The sequence below is a fragment of the Sinocyclocheilus rhinocerous genome, unplaced genomic scaffold (assembly GCF_001515625.1).
Source record: "Sinocyclocheilus rhinocerous isolate Xijiao unplaced genomic scaffold, SAMN03320098_v1.1 scaffold72, whole genome shotgun sequence".
Classification (NCBI taxonomy): domain Eukaryota; kingdom Metazoa; phylum Chordata; class Actinopteri; order Cypriniformes; family Cyprinidae; genus Sinocyclocheilus; species Sinocyclocheilus rhinocerous.
Genome location: NW_015628351.1, coordinates 4,868,886 through 4,887,503, shown reverse-complemented (window position 1 = coordinate 4,887,503; position 18,618 = coordinate 4,868,886). Strand labels below are relative to the sequence as shown.

General features: G+C 37.1%; 2 protein-coding genes and 1 pseudogene across 13 annotated transcripts in view; 2 read left to right on the top strand and 1 right to left on the bottom strand.

Moving 5' to 3' along the window:
• The first annotated feature begins 2,185 nt into the window (after positions 1 to 2,185).
• On the top strand, positions 2,186 to 10,142 carry LOC107737689 (DNA primase small subunit-like; annotated as a pseudogene).
• A 150-nt stretch (positions 10,143 to 10,292) lies between these two features.
• Positions 10,293 to 17,086, bottom strand: tfip11 (tuftelin interacting protein 11). Of its 2 annotated transcripts, none has more exons than XM_016549249.1 (14): positions 17,000 to 17,086; positions 16,161 to 16,373; positions 15,914 to 16,070; positions 15,238 to 15,391; positions 14,965 to 15,092; positions 14,537 to 14,692; positions 14,264 to 14,455; positions 13,421 to 13,735; positions 12,377 to 12,483; positions 12,134 to 12,302; positions 11,798 to 12,041; positions 11,583 to 11,725; positions 10,897 to 11,062; positions 10,293 to 10,792 (listed from the first exon to the last, which is right to left on the bottom strand). In XM_016549249.1, exons 2-14 carry the CDS (start codon positions 16,364 to 16,366, stop codon positions 10,431 to 10,433), a joined length of 2,499 nt encoding a protein of 832 aa, XP_016404735.1. In that variant the 5' UTR covers positions 16,367 to 16,373; positions 17,000 to 17,086; the 3' UTR covers positions 10,293 to 10,430. The 2 variants fall into 2 exon arrangements, with proteins under 2 accessions (XP_016404735.1, XP_016404736.1); XM_016549250.1 differs by having other exon boundaries at positions 16,161 to 16,370; positions 17,000 to 17,072.
• LOC107737655 (nascent polypeptide-associated complex subunit alpha, muscle-specific form-like) overlaps positions 17,063 to 18,618 on the top strand; it is a 10,493-nt gene continuing 8,937 nt past the window's right edge. For all 11 annotated transcript variants that reach the window (XM_016549244.1, XM_016549245.1, XM_016549243.1 and 8 more), the window contains exons 1-2: positions 17,063 to 17,143; positions 18,028 to 18,103. In XM_016549244.1, the coding sequence (XP_016404730.1) occupies positions 18,034 to 18,103 (70 nt within the window). In that variant the 5' untranslated portion in view covers positions 17,063 to 17,143; positions 18,028 to 18,033. The remainder of the gene's footprint in view (positions 17,144 to 18,027; positions 18,104 to 18,618) is intronic.

Sequence of the window (18,618 nt, the reverse complement as noted above, 5' to 3'; positions counted from 1 at the left end):
TTGAAAACTCATAGCATAGATTAAAGTAAAAATCAAGATATTTAGTGCATTACTGCTAGATATGTATAAACAGTTCACAACACACATATCCAGAGAGATCGGTATTGTAGGCCGCTCTGTAGGAGTCTCAAGGTCACACAAAAATGTAATCAAAATTACCCACAACCTTGAGCGTGCCTGAGAGGAGCAAGTACGTGAGAGAGAAAGAAAAGACAGGAGTAGATATGAAAACATGAGTACAGGTGCATCTCAATAAATTAGAATGTCGTGGAAAAGTTAATATGGAGTATTCTAATTTGTTGAGATAGTGAGTTGGTGGGTTTTTGTTAAATGTGAGCCAAAATCATCACAATTAAAAGAACAAAAGACTTAAACTACTTCAGTCTGTGTGCATTGAATTTATTTAATACACGAGTTTCACAATTTGAGTTGAATTACTGAAATAAATGAACTTTTCCACGACATTCTAATTTATTGAGATGCACCTGTATTCTCTTTGACTTTACAGTGTCAGACAACACATTTGCCGCAGAAAGCATGTAGTCATAGCAACAGCAGCTAAGTTTTAGTGCAAGAGTGTCTGTGTGTAGGTGCATGTGTGCACACAGATTTACTTTTCAACGGCCTGAAAGAGAAAAATAGTGCGAAATGAAATATTTAACAGATTCAGCTCTCTTTCGCGCACACGTACATTCTCAGCGTGAAGATGAAAGCGGCAAACAGGCGCTTATCGGGCCAACTGAAGCGGTACATTTTAATTAACACCTGTGCCCTGCGTTTATCAGTAATCAAAACCGTCTCCACGCAGCCCTTTCTGTGCGATGACCTCATTTGAAATTCATTTGATTTGAATGAACACAAATGACGATCAAGACTGCGTATTAATGTTCATAATACTCCTAGATAGCTGTTGCTGGGTGAGATACCATTAGTAACTGATGTTACCTGTAACTCAAACGGCAGGCATCCTCCTTAGATCAGAAGTGTGTCAGAGTCTGTCTCACCAGCACAAACCCCACCCCCATCAACAGTCTGCACCTGTTTTGAAGGAAGTTCTCTTTCTTCCTCAGAATAAATGGAAGCCCGCTTTGAGATTTTCCACTGAGGGAAAAGTCACTTCCACCCACACATGGAGAACACTACCGCAAGAGGAGGAGGAGCAGGAGGAGGAGGAGGATGTGAACTGAACAATAGAGACTCGCATGTCGGTGTTCCATAGTTGAAGTCCTGACATGCTTCACCCTGTCGCCCAGATAAGCCTCTCTTCCCTCTCTGCTTCTCTACCAGCCCCTCATCCTGCCCCGCAACAACAGCCATTGTTATAAGACAAACATTACAGTCTATTTCTGTCAAGGCTGATCAAGTAAACAAGGTGGTGCTGAACTTGCACCACCAACCTCTTTTTATTTATCTCATCAAAGAGACTCTGTGCCAAACAAACACTAAAAAGAGGTTTGCAAGCTGCAGTTTCAGTAATGTAGGAGCTAGCTGTCACATGAGAAATTGTCACAAGGACTATATCTCAGTAATTATGAGGTTTTGAGTCAAAAATCTAATTATACAAATGTGTTTTTTCTAGCAGTAATTTTTATGTGGGTTTCAATTACTGCGCTCCAAACTTTTTAAGTTAGAACCATTTTTGAGAATTCTGTCCTCCAAACTTCCATCTTATAACCAGTGAACATTATTTAACCACATTAGCATGTACTTAGGTGAAAGCCAACCATAAAATCAAGGTAGATTTACTGAAACCTGAACCTGTGCTCTTAAGACCAGCATGTTTTTATTTATTTAATTTTTTTTATAAACTTCAGATCAGGGCAAGTTGTTACATTTTATAAATTGTTATAAATTTGAAAATATTAATACATTTTTATACTACCGTTCAAATGTATGGGGTCGATATTTTTTATTTTTTATTTTCAAGTCTCTTGTGCTCACTATGCAATGATCAAAATAGAGTAAAAAAATATAGTAATATTGTGGAATATTACTTCAATTTAAAATAACTTTCTATTTTAATATTCTTAAAAGTGTAATTGATTCCTGTGATGGCAAAGCTGAATTTTAAGCATCATTACTCCAGTCATGATCCTTAAGAAATCATTCTAATACGCTGATTTGTTGCTCAAGAAACATTTCTTATTATTATTGATATTAAAAACAATTGTGCTGATTAAGATTTATGTGGAAAGTATGATATATTTTTTCAGGATTCTCTGATAAATATAAAGTTCGAAATAACAGCATTTGTTTGAAACAAAAATCTTCTGTAACTTTTTGTAAGAGTCTTTACTGTCACTTTTGATCAATTTAGTGTGTCTTTGCCTAATAAAAGTATTAATTTCTTTCAAATAATAATCTTACTAACCCAAATTTTGAACGGTACTGTACATATTGTCATCTGTGTTTCATAATTGCTTTACTGTTATAATTTTGCTGAAAAGCTTTTCTATTTAATGATAAGTTGCATTATGACAGCATTGTGACCTTATAGTATGACAACATGCTCTGCTATTAGAGGACTGCATATCTTCAAGAACAGGAAGACATTTATTCAAAGTGCTGAAAAAGGATCTGTGAAGGACGACAGGAAAAGCACTTCTTCAGGGAAGGATATTATGCCTAAAATAGCACTGACCAGTTGCTACATGAGAACGCCTCTGCTGAGCCACTCAGGAAGCTGCTAGTAATTAATATAGAGACTTGCTGACGGAAGTAAAATCCTCTAACATGTATAAGGAACAACTAGTCCTTTCTTAACGTGAACGTACTGAATCCAACACTAAATAAAAGAAAGACAGTGAGAGGTGTAAATGAGACTAGTACACTCAGACACAAGTGCTCTCAGTCAGACACTCTCTCTCTGTGAGAGCTCTTACTTGTACAGGAGTTCCTGTGAGCTGCACTCCATTAGGATTTACCGTCAGTTACTCACATGAAATATGAGATTTCTTTAAAGAGTTTGCGAGAGGCTTTCAGAAACAAAACCCTTTGTCAAAAAACACACATTCCAAAAAGCATGCATTCCTGTTTCTGTTTTGGTACATGAGGCCTGGGACAGTGTTTTTTTTTTTTCCATCACAGGATGCCTTGGTGGGGCCTTTCATTCACTGGCCCCGGACAAAGGCCTGGGATAATATTCCTGGTGATGGGCCAGTGCAACATTATACCCACACATCTTTACATAGACACAGGCATCATATTCAAACATTTATATACCTTCACCTGTTTACTGCGGTGACTGTGGACTCAGCAGATCGGATCTAGTGTTAGCTGCAGAATTATCAATATGCATTGATAACTAATTTACCTCCGTTCATCTTCGGAACACAAATTAAGATATTTTTGATGAATTCTGAAAGCTCTCTGACCAGATAGAATTTTCATTTTTGGGTGAACTATCCCTTTAAGATATTTTAATGAATCCTGAAAGGTTTCTGTCCCTCCACTGAACGTCCAGGTAACCAAAACTTAGAATATCCAAAAAGGTCATAAAGGCATCATAAAATACAATGAACTTTAAAAGATGAGAGAATTTTCATTTTTATGTGAACTATTCCTTTAAACACATTATTCACACTATTAGTATTTTATTTATTTTGTCTGCTAACAATGTTCAATGGTACATTCAGCAGTGTATATTTTAAATAAATAAATAAAACAATTCTACCTTTTGTGTTTAATAGCATTCCAGTTGGAAAATTAGGTATTTACATAAATATTTTTACATGTCCAACTCCTTTGTTTTGCTAAGGCTAATTACGCAGTTAGCATTCAAATACCCTTAGTACACACAATTAATATATCCACCTTTCTTGCATAATTTGACAATAATTAGGTATTTTCTGAAAATGAAGCAATAAAAAGTATACATATTCTGTTCTATTCTGTTTTCTTCACAAATTGCGTCTCATATTTCTCAAGCTCTTCTATTGACACTGTTGTCTTCTTGGTAACGGTTAACTTATGTGCTTTTTAAAAATTTAATTGGGGCAAAACTGTTAACCTGTACGAGTTCGCCTGATTTAAATCACACATTCATCATCCATCTTCTGCCCGATGTAGCGCCTCGGGATAGCAGGAGCCCCTTTTCAATGCCTCTGGCCTAACGGCGAAACACCCTAAACAGGTGTGTGCGGACTGTCCATTTTTAATCACGATTCAACATAATCATAACCCACTCTCTTCCGAGCCTTCGAGGTGGCAGCAGAGCAGAGCAAGCAGAAAACAGTAACGTTAGCCGGGCGCGAGACCAACGAACAAGAACGTCATTTCCTATTTACGTCAATTTTCCCGCGCTGGTTGTAGAGTCAGCTGTCATTGAGAATAAACACTGTACAATTGTCAACCTCAGATTATGATCCAGCTTGTTTGCCTGACTTGTTGCCGATTTATTACCGCAGACTGTTCCCGTTTTCACAGTACTATCGCTGGTTACGTTATGGCGGTGGTAAGTAAATCTCTTAGCCGCTAACTTGCCCATGTCGGTCTATGATCACACAACGAGCGATTGACTGGTCTTTAAAATGCTGTCTTTCTGTAGTTCTTGTAATTGTAATGCAAAGTCGTTTTATGTGTTTTTAGTTTATGCAATATGGCTTTTACATGCGTACTTTAACATTCAACAACATTTATGTCTCTAACGTTACCTCAAACACTACTAGAATCAATATTTCTAATTTTGCCTCTTGCAGTGTCTAAAAACTACTTCCAGAACCGCGAGTTTTCCTTCACCCTAAAATATGACATTTATGTAAGATATCAGTCCTTCACCACTCAGAATGAGCTGGAGAAAGAGATGCCGAAAATGGTTCCCTACAAGATTGATATTGGAGCAGTCTACAGCCACAGGGTAATGTAACTCCTCTATATTATATTATATTATATTATATTACATTGAGGTTATATTATTATATTGCATGCCCTGTGGTGCTATATGCTAAAACAGCATATTTTAAGCAGTATTTTGATTCATTCTTTTATATTAACGTAGTTATGCATATGCCTGTGAGTTTTTATGTCTCTATGCATATTAGTTGAAAGACTTGATGGAATATTCATACTTCTAGAAATTTGTTTGTCACACAGGATTAAAATAAAAATAAAGTGGGCAAAATATACAAATAAAATTGTACTGTGGTTTCATAGTTCTGTAGCTACGTAGAAAATATTATAGTAAGTATATTTAAGTCTTTGTTGCAATGAAATATTTGCTGTGTGATTAGATGCTTCTAAAAAATTGTAATTAATAATTGCCCATTTTTTGCACTTTAATCTGCTTCATACTGGTTTTAATGCACTTTAACTTTTTTAATGAAGTATGCTCACTCAGGGACTTTAGTAAGATTTTATCAGAAAATATTTTAGAATTTTTATCAAATGTTGATTTAAAAAAAAAAACTTGTATAATTTAACTGCTGTATTTTTCTGTTTGCTTGTTTTTTTGTGTGTTTCTGTAACTCTTGTATTATTGCTACTAGGGCTGCACAATTAATCGAATGCGATTATCATGCGCATTTTGTTAAAAAAAGGCAGTTCTGTAATCAGCAGCGATAGGCATTTTCTGGGTTTCTTCTGCGAGGTGTATTTGGAGTTTCAGCGCGAGAGCGCCCTCTGGCCTTTGGATGGAGATTTACTGCTGATCACAGAACAGTGCTTCACTGAAAGATACGCATGACAATCGCAGCTTCTGTCGAATCGCGGTCTCGATTCCATTTCGATTTATCGTGCAGCCCTAATTGCTACTCCGTTTTTGCCATGAAGATAGCCTTAGATGCTGACATGGCAATAAAAATAAATAACTACTACTACTTTAATCTGCTTCATATTTCTTGTGGGAAAAAAATGAAATGAAAAGATCGTAATTTCTCTGGTTCTATGATCGACAGCCCAGTCAACATAACGTGGTGAAGTCTGGAACCTTCCAGGCCCTGGAGAAGGAGCTGGTGTTTGACATTGACATGACAGACTATGATGATGTCAGACGTTGCTGCAGGTATACAGATGCCTTTTCTGCTTCTTTCATCTTATGGACTATTGTTTTAAATGCAGTTATTTATATTTTTTATAAATGTTCTTTTTGTTCTTCAGTGCTGCTGATATCTGCTCAAAGTGCTGGACTCTAATGACCATCGCTATCCGTATTCTGGACCGGGCACTTCGGGGTAAGCATAATTTTTATCAACAGAACTTTTACAGTTTTGAGTAACATCAACAAATATACAAACGAAACAAATTTAACAAACTTGTGCTGTTCGTGTGGTTCAGAGGACTTTGGATTCCATCATCTCCTATGGGTGTACTCGGGCCGGAGAGGGGTGCATTGTTGGGTTTGTGATGATGCTGCTAGGAAGCTCTCAGTGGCGGCGCGGGCTGCCGTGGCAGAGTATCTCAGTTTAGTCAAGGTATTCGCATATCAGATAATTCTAGAAACTGTTTATCATGTTCAGCTGTGTAATCTAAAAGCTGTATTTTAATTAATTAATTGTGTGCTCTGTGCATGTTTATTTAGGGTGGTGAGGAGACTGTGAGAAAAGTTGTGTTGTCCGATCCAATCCATCCTTTCATCAAGTAAGGGGAAATAATGACTTACTTCCTTAGGCATATAACATGTACATGTCAATGATGTAACCGTAGGCTCTCTCTTTTTCTTTTAGTCATTCTCTGTCTGTGGTGGAGCGCTATTTCCAACAATACGCCATTGTGGACCAGGACATATTGGGCAGTAAGGAGAGTGTAGACAAAGTGCTCGCTCTGTTGCCTGAAGATATCCTTTCATTCCCAGTAGTGCTGTCACAATACCAATATTTCAGTAGTCGATACAAATACCAGTCAAATTTCACAATTCTCGGCACCAGTTTTGGTACCATATCAAAAAAAAGATTGGAAATACTTAACTTGTTCATGATTCAAGCAGGTTTTCATTGTATCCAATTTAAGTATTTAATTAGTGTAACTCCTTTTATATGAGGAGCCCAATTAACCGTTATTTCTTTAAGTCTGACTTGCACATATCAAAAAGGACCTGGCAGTCTCTTATAAGGATGAAAAGGACCCGATGAAGCAATGGGACCGACTCTGCGATCTGGTTGAACGTAAAAAGGTAAAAGCGAAGTACTGGCACCACTGACCACGCAACAACATTGAGATCATCTCTTTGTAGACAAATGAAATCTTTCACCAGGGAAGGTAATTCAGTTTCCTATGATTTTAATTTTTCATGTACGCACATGAAAAATGAAAATCATTGTGAAGTCCAATAGTAGGAAGGGTGGTCAGTACTTCGATAAGGAGATCATGCTGCAGTACTGTTACCCGCGACTGGATGTCAACGTCAGTAAAGGAGTCAACCACTTACTGAAGAGCCCCTTCAGCGTACACCCTAAGACAGGTGAGATCTAACTTTACCTGAGTAACTGACTTCATAAACTGCTGTTTAAACGTTTGGGGTAAGGACGTTTTTTTGTTTTTTTATAAATACAATAATAATTTAAATATTTTGTAACACAAATTTCTTTACTAATTCAAATACTGTTCTTAAAATTTGTTATTTTGAGGGGGGAAAGTATCACTGTTTCCACAAAAATATTAAGCAGCACAACTGTTTTTAATATTGATGATAATAAATGTTTCCTTAGCAACAAATCAGCATATTAGAATGATTTCCACCACTGACCACGCAACAACATTGAGATCATCTCTTTGTAGACAAATGAAATCTTTCACCAGGGAAGGTAATTCAGTTTCCTATGATTTTAATTTTTCATGTACGCACATGAAAAATGAAAATCATTGTGAAGTCCAATAGTAGGAAGGGTGGTCAGTACTTCGATAAGGAGATCATGCTGCAGTACTGTTACCCGCGACTGGATGTCAACGTCAGTAAAGGAGTCAACCACTTACTGAAGAGCCCCTTCAGCGTACACCCTAAGACAGGTGAGATCTAACTTTACCTGAGTAACTGACTTCATAAACTGCTGTTTAAACGTTTGGGGTAAGGACGTTTTTTTGTTTTTTTATAAATACAATAATAATTTAAATATTTTGTAACACAAATTTCTTTACTAATTCAAATACTGTTCTTAAAATTTGTTATTTTGAGGGGGGAAAGTATCACTGTTTCCACAAAAATATTAAGCAGCACAACTGTTTTTAATATTGATGATAATAAATGTTTCCTTAGCAACAAATCAGCATATTAGAATGATTTCTGAAGGATCATGTGACACTGAAGACTGGAGTAATGATGCGGAAAACTCAGCTTTGCATCACAGGAATAAATTACATTTAAAAAAAATATTAACATACAAAACAGTTTGTTTTAAATAGTTGTTTTAATATTTAACAGATTTTACCAATATTTTTAATCAAATAAATGCAGCCATTGTGATCATAAGGCAATGCATGAAAAACAAAATTTAGCAGTAGCGCATTGCTAGTCTTATGGGGCAAGTTTCATCTGTGCTTTAAAGCAGCACTATGTAACTTTTTCTGTTCAAAATTTGCAAAATGTATATAATGAGCGAGTACATCATGAATTCATCTTCCAAACCGCGTTTTTGTCTTATTCCGAATCACTACGGTACACTTATAATAAGTACTTATATTTGGACTATTGTAGCCTGGTCGGGTCGTCACCGCTGCGGAGTAACACATACCTGCGTGAATCGCCATAGACATAAACTTAGAGAAGTAGCTCCGGTTGGAATGTTCTTCCGCGGGATGTGTGCAGTTCTGTTTATTAACCGCTAGAGCGCCAAAAGTTACATAAAAGTTAGTGCTGCTTTTAAGTTTCAGGTACAATGGGTTGCAAATGTCATTTCAATTTGATTTTAAACATCTTTTTGTATTCAACATTTTCTTTAGGTCGAATCTCAGTGCCAATAGATCTGAAAGAACTGAACACTTTGATCCTTTTGAGGTCCCTATGATCAGGTAAATGCTGAATATATCAGTGTCTATCTTTGTCAGGTTGTTCCATATAATGTGACAAGTGCTTTTATATATGCTGTGGTTTCTAAAAATACTTGAGGAGCTTATGTCTGAAGTTAGATATGCTAGACTCACTTGTCTCTCTGTAGTCTGATCTGTGAGGAGCTGGAAAGACCCAGAGCAGATGAGGCGGAGGAAGATGACATGAAGGACCAGGAGAATGAACAAGAAGCTGGAGAACGACGCAGAATCAGAGGTGAGCAAACATTGACTGTTCGGTTTAATCGGTTTATATATGTTGGTATTGTTCAGGAGTCAACTTCAGTTCTGTGGGCAGGTACAGTGTGCTAAACATGGTTTTGGTTATTTGTAGACTACAAGCGGACCAGCCTGGCCAAGTATGTGAAGGTCTTTGATCGGTTTTTGGAGGCAATGGCTCGATCTCGGAAAGGAGAGATGCTGAAGAAGAGTGGTGAGATAGAAAAGGTTTCTTTGTTTTTCCTCTGACTTTCATGTCTTTCACATACACTTGATTTCAGCTTTTACATTACAAATGGATTAGGGATGCATGACACCTCGGTGATTGGTCAATATTGCATAATTAATTCTGCATGCTAATATCCTCTACTTTTACATTTAAATTTGAGCATTAAATGACAACAAAGTTTCTTTAAAAAACACTAATTTAGCACTGTTAAAATGTAATCTTTAGTCAATATGATTTGATTTTATGTTTTAGTGGTTTATTTTTATTCAGTAAGACAAAATTGCTCAATCTTAATATTGGCCATTATATAATAAAAAATAAGGATTAGCTTAAGTGTTGGCATCCTTAAACTGATGATGGTGGTTCTAGTTATTGTGACTGTGCAGATTATATCATTGATTGTTTGAATGGGATTGATTTTTGGTTTTTGCAGATCTTCAGAAGGACTTCTAAGACAGAAGAGCTGGGACTATAAGACAGCAGTTTATCAGAATGCATTTATATGTTTATCTGCTGACTGTCTGCTTCTGTAGACACTTTCACATACAAAGAACCACAACAGTTTTGCTCTGAAACATTCCATTGGACGATCAGTCAAATTATGTATAAAATAATGTCATTTATTTCCATGTGATACTGTGTTTCTTTACTTTTCTAATGGAAATAGGTTTTCCCTCATGTTCTGTATTTTGTAAATCAAACTTCTTTTTTTTTTTTTTATATGTTTCATTTTTCTACCAGCTAAATAAAATAACTTGTACAAATCTGTTATATTTGTTGTCTGGTTAAAGGGGAGGGGGTTGTTGTGACATCTGTATTTAGTCTGAACGAAAATGTGGTGGGAAGCTAAATACAACATTCAAGCATGGTGTTAATTTAAAAACAAATTTATTCAAAACCTGTTCTTCTGCAATATAAAACAACATTGATAGACAAGTCTGATTCAGTGTTACAAACTGCATGGAAGCAGACTAGACAGCACCAGCTTCTCTTTGACTGAGCATCAGTCTCATTTGGCCATGTCAATCAGACTCTGTAGTGATGTTGGAACCCAGGTTTTCTCGCCTTGGACAAAGACCACTCCACGCTCAATGTAGATGACTATTCTACCAAATGTGAACAACTGTTTGCCCATATGCCGTTTAGCCACCAGTGGCATGAAGACGATGCCGTTCTCCTCAGCTTTGGCCTGGACTAGATCTTTAAAGTTGGTAGGTAAAGATGCTGGTACCGCTGCGGTGCCTGGTGGCCGTGTGACAGAATTCTCCATGTCACGGCGCTCAGGCTGAGGCTCGCACTGGAAATCTTTCCTTCTCTCCGTCTGAATCAGATATGCAATGTTCTCTCTTGCTCCTGGTTGCATATACCCACCTGCAAAAGACATAAGTGAAGTTGAAGGTAGAATGAGAGACCTGTACAAAGCTACAAACACATTTAGTGGACTTCGTATGTTATATTTTTTTCTAGTGACTGACCTAGTCCGGACGCAACAGCACGATTCATGATGTCAAGGGCCTCGTTCAGTTTTTCTTTGACCAGTGGGTGACTGAGCAGGTTCTCTGAGAGCAAGCTTTTCCAGCCCAGATACCACTTGGTGATCTCCTCATAGTTTGGGCTGTTACTGAGCCAGGAACACAACACCTGCACCAGGAAACAAAAGAAACACCTAGTACTCAACTTCAATGTACAAATGACACTTAAGGGTAAAATAAAGAAATGTATTCATCTAAAACAAATTTAACATTTTCTAATAGTTTTTCTAACACTAATAGTTGTTTATGAATAAATGTAGTTCAGTGTAACAGTAAAATGAATGAATCACTTTTTAAACTTAGAATAGAAATGTAAAAATGTACATTTAATATTAAAATATGTATATTTAATTCATGTTTACAATGTTGGTTAAATCTATCAAAATAATACAGTATTAATGACATTTTTTAAAATATTGGCCAATGTCTTAATAAACAGGTTCATTTAAAAAAAATTACAATTCATTCCTTCATTTTCTTCTTAAGTGGTACTCTTAAGTCAATCACACATTTAGTTCCAAAATGCAAGCCATACTGATGTATTACACCAGTCAAGATTGGTTCTAACTGATGTTTCTTCTACATAAAAATGTTTTGTATTCTTTTGACTATTCTTTAGACTGACTGACCTGTAGCCATTTGGGGAAGAAATTCTTATCCAGCAGTCCAACCATGGTGGAGACAGAGAGCATCCCTTCCCAGTCCATCACCCAGTTGAATGGTTCCAGTACTTGCTGATGAGGATTCACCACCAGCTCTCCTAAACACAGAGCTGCAACACAGTAGCAAAACCTTCAGAGACTCCCTAAGTCTGACACTGACAATCTAAAAGATAAGCACATACCTAATTTGGGAACAATATTTTTGACCATGAAAGCCTCCCAGGCACCGGGTGTGAAGACATCTTTCCAGGGTTGTAGAATGAGTCTGGCGGAGGAGTCGCTGGGGTGCCAGCGCTGCAGGGCATGGGCTAGTTTACTGCGGATGGGTGCGTACAGCGGCTCAAGACGGGTTTGCATCAGAGGCAGCCAGGGATGAATCCATGAATGGATTGGCACTGTGTCTGTCAGTGGGTTCCAATTGTCCACCTATCCAAAACCAGATTGAGGTTAGATCTTAAACATACTTATGTTTGACAAGAAAATGTACAACGTGAATTGGTCATATGGTCAGCACAAACCTCTCTTTGTAGTCGTGGGAAAATAAGCTGCTCCAAAACATGGTCCAGAATCCACAGCGGCAATACAGGAGCCCAGCACTCCACACAGTCCACCATGGGCCCCACGTTTCTAGGCTGCCACTGAGACACACAGCTCCTCATGACTGGAACCAACACTTCCCATATCAACCTGCACACAAACCTCCTGCTCGAGTCATTTGCTTCCACAGACACTCCACATACACACTTCCAGATATGGGTTACCTGTGATAGGGGTCCATGTTAGAAGTGTCTGGGCCACCATGAAGAGATTGCGAGCTTTCAAGAATGGCTCTCCACTGACCGACTTCCTCTAAACCATCTGAACAGTCCTATAGATAAACAGAGAGAGTGCAGAATTCATATGTAATAGTCCAGAGCTTATACAAAGTATGAAAACAATAACAAAATCAATGATGATTAATACAAAGATCTAACGAGATTTTCGAATAGTTTGCGACTACTGGACTTCTTAAAAATATATTTTTAAAATTATATATAAAATGTTATAATATATTCAACTAGAAAACAGTTATTTTAATGTGTAATATTATTTCACGATATTAATTTTTTTAAACTATTTTTAATAGTGCCGTCAAACGATTAATCGCATCAAAAATAAAAGTTTTGGTTTACATAATATGTGGGTTTACATAATATGTGGGTTTATTGTGTACATTTATTATGTATATATAAATACACATGCATATATATATACAGTGGGTATGGAAAGTATTCAGACCCCCTTAAATCATAAACGACGAATGCAGACTAATATAATACTATTGAACTACATACGTTTTTCGAGAGATTTCTAACAGTTTCATCTGTTCTTATTTAAATGTAAGATGCGAACTCTTAAATATTTATTATCAATAACTTAAAAAAAAAACTATTTCAGTCCTATTTAGAAGTAGAGGAAGTAGAGCTTTTAACTTTATGCTAAGAAAAAAAAATACTATGTATATATATATATATATATTAATTTTTTTTTTTTAAACAAAAATTTTAGAATTGTATTTGTATGTATTTATATATACATAATAAATATACACAGTACACACACATATATTATGTAAACAAACAAAAAATATTTTTATTTTATTTATTTTGGATGCAATTAATTGCAATTAATCATTTGACAGCACTAATTTTTAACAAATAAATGCAGCCTTGGTGAGCATAAAGGACTTTCAAAAACATGAAAAAACCTTGCTGAGCCCAAACTTTTGAACAGTAGTATAAATACATACTATATAAAATGTATACCTTCAGTGGATCCCAGCTGCGAAGTCTCTCCTTCAATAAAGGATGCACCACAGACACAGCTAGGTCTCCCAAACCCAAGGTTTTATACTCTTGATAGAACTCTGTCTGCAGCTGTTGAAAAATCTTAGCGCACTCCTGAAGGCAGAGCGCAGGGTTGCCCTCCTTATCACCCGCTTCAAAACGATCCACCAGATTCATCACCTGCTCCAGCCGACCAAGAGCCTGTTCCTCCTCTGCCAGCCTGACCTGCAGTGCGTCGCTCTCATGGGTCAGGGTCACCACAGTGTCCTTTTCGTGCTGCAGACGTCGTGCACTCTATACACACACACACAACACAAACCCACAGACAGAAATTAAGAAAATTCATGCAGCCTTCACGTGCTATCAGAAATAATCATAAATACAGGTTTCCTGGTCAGAAATTAGACATGAACGGCCTCTCTAATCGTATTATACCTTTTGGCTTTAATAAGATTTGCCCAAGAAACAGGCAAGAATAAATAGGCTGTCCACCATGATTTCTGTTCTTTCCGACAACAAAGCACTTGACCACAACAAACTCATAATTACAACTTCAGAAGCAGGAATTAGGACGTTTCCAGTAGCACTTGAAGGCAGCATAAGGAGTTTTTAAGAACTAGCTTTTTGTCTCCGTCATTGACCAAAACAAGCATTTATTAAGAAGTTAATTATCATATAAATATGAGAAGATGTGAAGGCTTACAAACAGGCTATTAAATTATTTTTATTACATACAATTTTATAATTAGCATTATATTACTTAATTTATACAATATTATTTTATGTAAAATGTAAATTAGTGCAAGTTTATGAGTACTGTACCTGTAGGATGTCTTGCTCTGTCAGCTCAATGAGCAGTTCGAGGTTGTGTTCCAGCTCCGGTAAGGAGAAGCCAGAGGTCTTCTGTTCTCGTGTGCTCACACTCAAAGGGGCCTCCTCAGGAACACTGTGCTTCTGACTCATATGACTGTAACTGTGATACACCTTCTGCTCTCTGCCTGTCATATCGATCACCTGAAACACAGGAGGGATGGGTTAACTGTTTCTTGTGAGATATATAAGAGGTGCATTACTCCAAGTGTTCTGCACTCTCACCTTAACCTGAGCCAGTTCTCCAGCAGGTCTGCTCATGCTCCTGTTGGTCAGCTTGCCATGAGCTTTTAGCTCTTCCACAGTCTTGTAAGAATATTTGGGCTTTTTCTTTGCCGTTCCTGGTTCTTTACGCCATTGCCCCAACTCCCTCTGAAACTCCTTCAAAGATGGAATGAAAATGAAAAAATAAAAAATAAAAATTAAGCAAACAATTTGAAAACAGGGCTCTTGAAGAAAGATTTGACCTGCTGCTGATCTGTTTAGTCAAATGCTTTTTAGTTTCCTGACTCCATTTTGTATTTAAAAGGATCCCTTTATTTTATTTAAATTGCTTATTTGAATATGTGCTTTTTTTTTTTTACAATGCTGATTGAGCATTTGAATTTGATTTGTTCACTGTAACCACCAGGAATTTGCTCACGCTGACTTACTTTCTCTTCCTCCTCCTCAGAGTCTACAACAGGGAAATCCTGCAGGGACTGCTGGGTCCTCTCATTACCATATGCTCCAACCGCTCCCTTCCCCTTCCGCAGCTTCGCCTCAATCGGGTTCACAATACCTACACACAAAGATATTCATAAGAGGACATTAACATCATTACACCATCCCCAAGCAAGCACATGATGCATAACATAATTCACAATAAGCTAAAAGCAGTAAAACCAGTATACTGAGGTATGAAATAAAGGACTGAATTGTTTTACCTTGAGCATTTTTGCCCAATCCTTTTCCTGGAACGTAGCCCATCTTCTGCATAAGTTTTTGACCAATGCCTCGTGTGTGTTTCTCCCAGGATCCGAGGTCCTGCCCTGTTCTGATACCACCTGCAAACCTCTGGGATGTCTTAAAGCTCACACCCTAAAATAAAGAATTCAAAGACATGTATTACACTACTGTTCAAATATTTGGGATCAGTAAGACTTTTATATTTTGAAAGAAATAAATACTCTTATTCTACGAGCCAAAGACTCATTTAATTGATCAAATGTGACAGAAATGACATTCATTAAAGAATCCTCAAAACATTTCCACAAAACTATTAAGCAGCACAACTGTTTTCAACATTAATAATAAGAAGGAATGTTTCTTGAGCATCAAATCAGCATATTAGAATAATTTCTGAAGGATCATGTGACACTGAAGACTGGAGTAATGATGCTGAAAATTCAGCTTGGGAAAAATGTAATTTTAGATATTTTAAAATAGATAATAATTTTAAATAGTAATACAATGTAACAATATTACTGTATTTCTGATCAAATAAAATAAGACTTCTGGGCTTTCAAAAACATTTTTTAAAATGTGTATTAACCCTCATACTTTTGGATCCGATATTCAAAATTAAAGCCATTGTTATTGTGCATTGACATCTCACTTTACCGTTTGGAGTTTTTTGGGAGCAGCAGCGCGGGGTGGAGGAGGTGCATCTCCACTATCATTCGAGTCATCTGAACCCTCCTGCTCTGTTTTCTCCTCAGCTGCAGTCTTTCGTAGGCCACCACTCACAAAGTTCACGGGAGCTGAATAGTCTTTCGATCTGTGTGTATACAAATACCAATATTTAACATTGCCAGTGACATTTACAGCTTAGTCACTAAGGTCTCTAGCAGTTTAACAGCCGAAATACCTTTTCCCCCCAAAGCTGGGCCGCTCATCATCAGAGTCATGCTCTGCCCAAATCCCATAAGTCGCTTCTTCTTTAGTCTGTCTGTATCTGCGTCTGTCTGGGTTGAACTCATTGGCCAAGTCCCACTCGGTCACCTCAAACTTTTCAATTTCCACACCATCCTCCTCCTCATCACCTCTACGTCCATACAAATGGGACATAGACATCTCTCTGCTGGAATTAAACAGAAGAATGTTTTAGGCCAGGATTGTTTTAGGTCCATGGAAAATTTGAGAGAAAAACAGTGTAACAAATGTAAGATCAAATCAATTATAAAAAAAATAAGACAGACAGACAGATAGATAGATATTAAAACTAAAATACATCAAACAATGTAAGCGATATACAGACAATAAAGATATACGAATTATAGTCTCTCATGTATATAATATTATTTTTAAAGTATAACTTGGGTCTTTAAACATGAAAATATATCGCTGCCTTTTAACATTTTAGGATGATGATATTTGGGGGTCCGTGACCTAAAAGACTGAAAACCCCCGGTTTAGGCACAACAGTATATAACATAACGTTAAAGTTGTTTAACCTGCTTAATGTATTTTCTCACATTAAACTCCTACGATGAAAGAAAGTGCTTTTGATCGTAGTATTAGTAACGTTACGTCAGGCAAACGATTTCAAAAAATTGTCAGGTTAGCATAGCATTGCTCTTTTTTGTAAACAAAAATACATTCTTTCTTTTAAAACAGTTACTGTGAATTCTCCATCACGTCTAATTAATGTATACACAGTACCGCACTAAAATAGCAGAGCTCAAGCACATAAACAATATTTTTTACCTGAAAATGTGGGTTCTCGCTGTCAGCAAGAGCGTATCCAAAAGCAACTTCCTGTTGGGGCCGGAAGCAGAGCTGTGACATCAGAGCGACGCGGAGGTCAGAAGACCTCTCTTACAGCCATCTTGGATCCTGTGCCCTGAATAAGTGAGTGCTTCTGTGTTACATCTACTGTCATCCAACGCTGTTTTGACGCGTTTGACCTCTGGTTTACTACTTGTATTGATGCTTTAGTGTTCCTCTGTGCTGAACGGTAAAGATTTATTTATTTGGCTTGATTGTTGAGGAAATATCTTGATGAACACAACCGGTGGACTGTTCAAAATGGGGGAGCGAGACGCGCCGTCGCTCGCTGTGTGCGAGGAATGTCTAACGAAACGTTCAAATCATACGAAATATAGTTTTATAAACGACTAGAGCGATATTTCGGAAAACTCTTCAATGTAATGACAAAAAGAACTTGCTTTGTGTGCGTCAGTAATAATCAGTCATTGGAAAGTTGATCTCGCCTATTAAACATAATTTATAAACATACAGAGGTACACATGTCAAGGTAACATTATATTATGAAATATCAAAAACTAATTTCCTGCTGTCTGCGTTGTTTTGTTATTATTTGGGTAGTGTTTGCTCTGATAGAGGACAGTGCTGCTCTGTTATACACGTGAAATGTGCATCACTCTACACGCGCACCTATGAACAGCCTGTAAAACAATGCTTTTGTGTAGTTATGATATTGAATATGCTATATTATGTGTTTGGGTTTTTATCAAACTCACAGTTTCCGTACAGTGGACTTGTGAAATGTTATCATTCGAGCTCGATACTTGATCAGATGTGAACACAGCAGTGGGTTTAATTCAAGGTGGCTGTTAACAGCTGACAGCAGAGGCCTAGTGTACTGCACACTTTGAATAGTTGTATCCACATGAGCACAAAGCACAGACTAACACAAGTCTAAAACATGTTATTGACTTAATTTTTTGCAAAACTTGTAATGTTTGTGTATTGTTTGTTTATTTCTGTTGCAGTCCAGAATGCCAGGCGAAGCCACAGAAACTGTCCCTGTTACAGAGCAGGAGATGCAGCAGCCCCAGGCTGAGACGGGTTAGTACTGCTTTTAAATGTGCATGTCTGACTAAACGAACACGGGTTGTGCGAGGAGTCCTGGAGCTATAGCGTTCATCCTTTTGGCAGTTTTTTATTTAAAAAAAAAATAAGGCAGGTACTGTAAGTTTGATCAGTCTATTTTTATGGTGTTTTTGCATCTGTTTTAGATTTTCTGCAGGGTTTTTTTTAATGGTCCTCTACCAGCTGTTGTAGAAACTTCACAAAGCGAGTTTCTCTAATTGGAGTGGTGACATGTTTTTTTGTAGGGTGGGGATGCTGTTCGAGTCAGATTTCTCCAGCTAGAGGTTTTTAGGTTAATGTTTTTGAGCCCCTCCCTGGATTAAAAAAAACTGCACTAGTTCTGGCAAAGGGATAGTTCAGCCAATTTTTGTTGATTCAAACCTGTATGGATTTCTTGTGTGGAACACAAAAGAAGATATTTTGGAGAATGTTATTGACTTTAATTTTACAGACAAAAAAACAGGATTTATATATATATATATATAATTTAT

Excerpts from the sequence above, each read along its gene's own strand:
- tfip11 (XM_016549249.1), bottom strand. The coding sequence starts at position 16,366 with ATGTCTATGTCCCATTTGTATGGACGTAGAGGTGATGAGGAGGAGGAT. Across the intron at positions 12,484-13,420 it reads GCAGCTGGGATCCACTGAAG|GACTGTTCAGATGGTTTAGA; the intron begins GTATACATTTTA and ends GTTTATCTATAG. Across the intron at positions 11,726-11,797 it reads AAATATTGTTCCCAAATTAG|CTCTGTGTTTAGGAGAGCTG; the intron begins GTATGTGCTTAT and ends ACTGTGTTGCAG.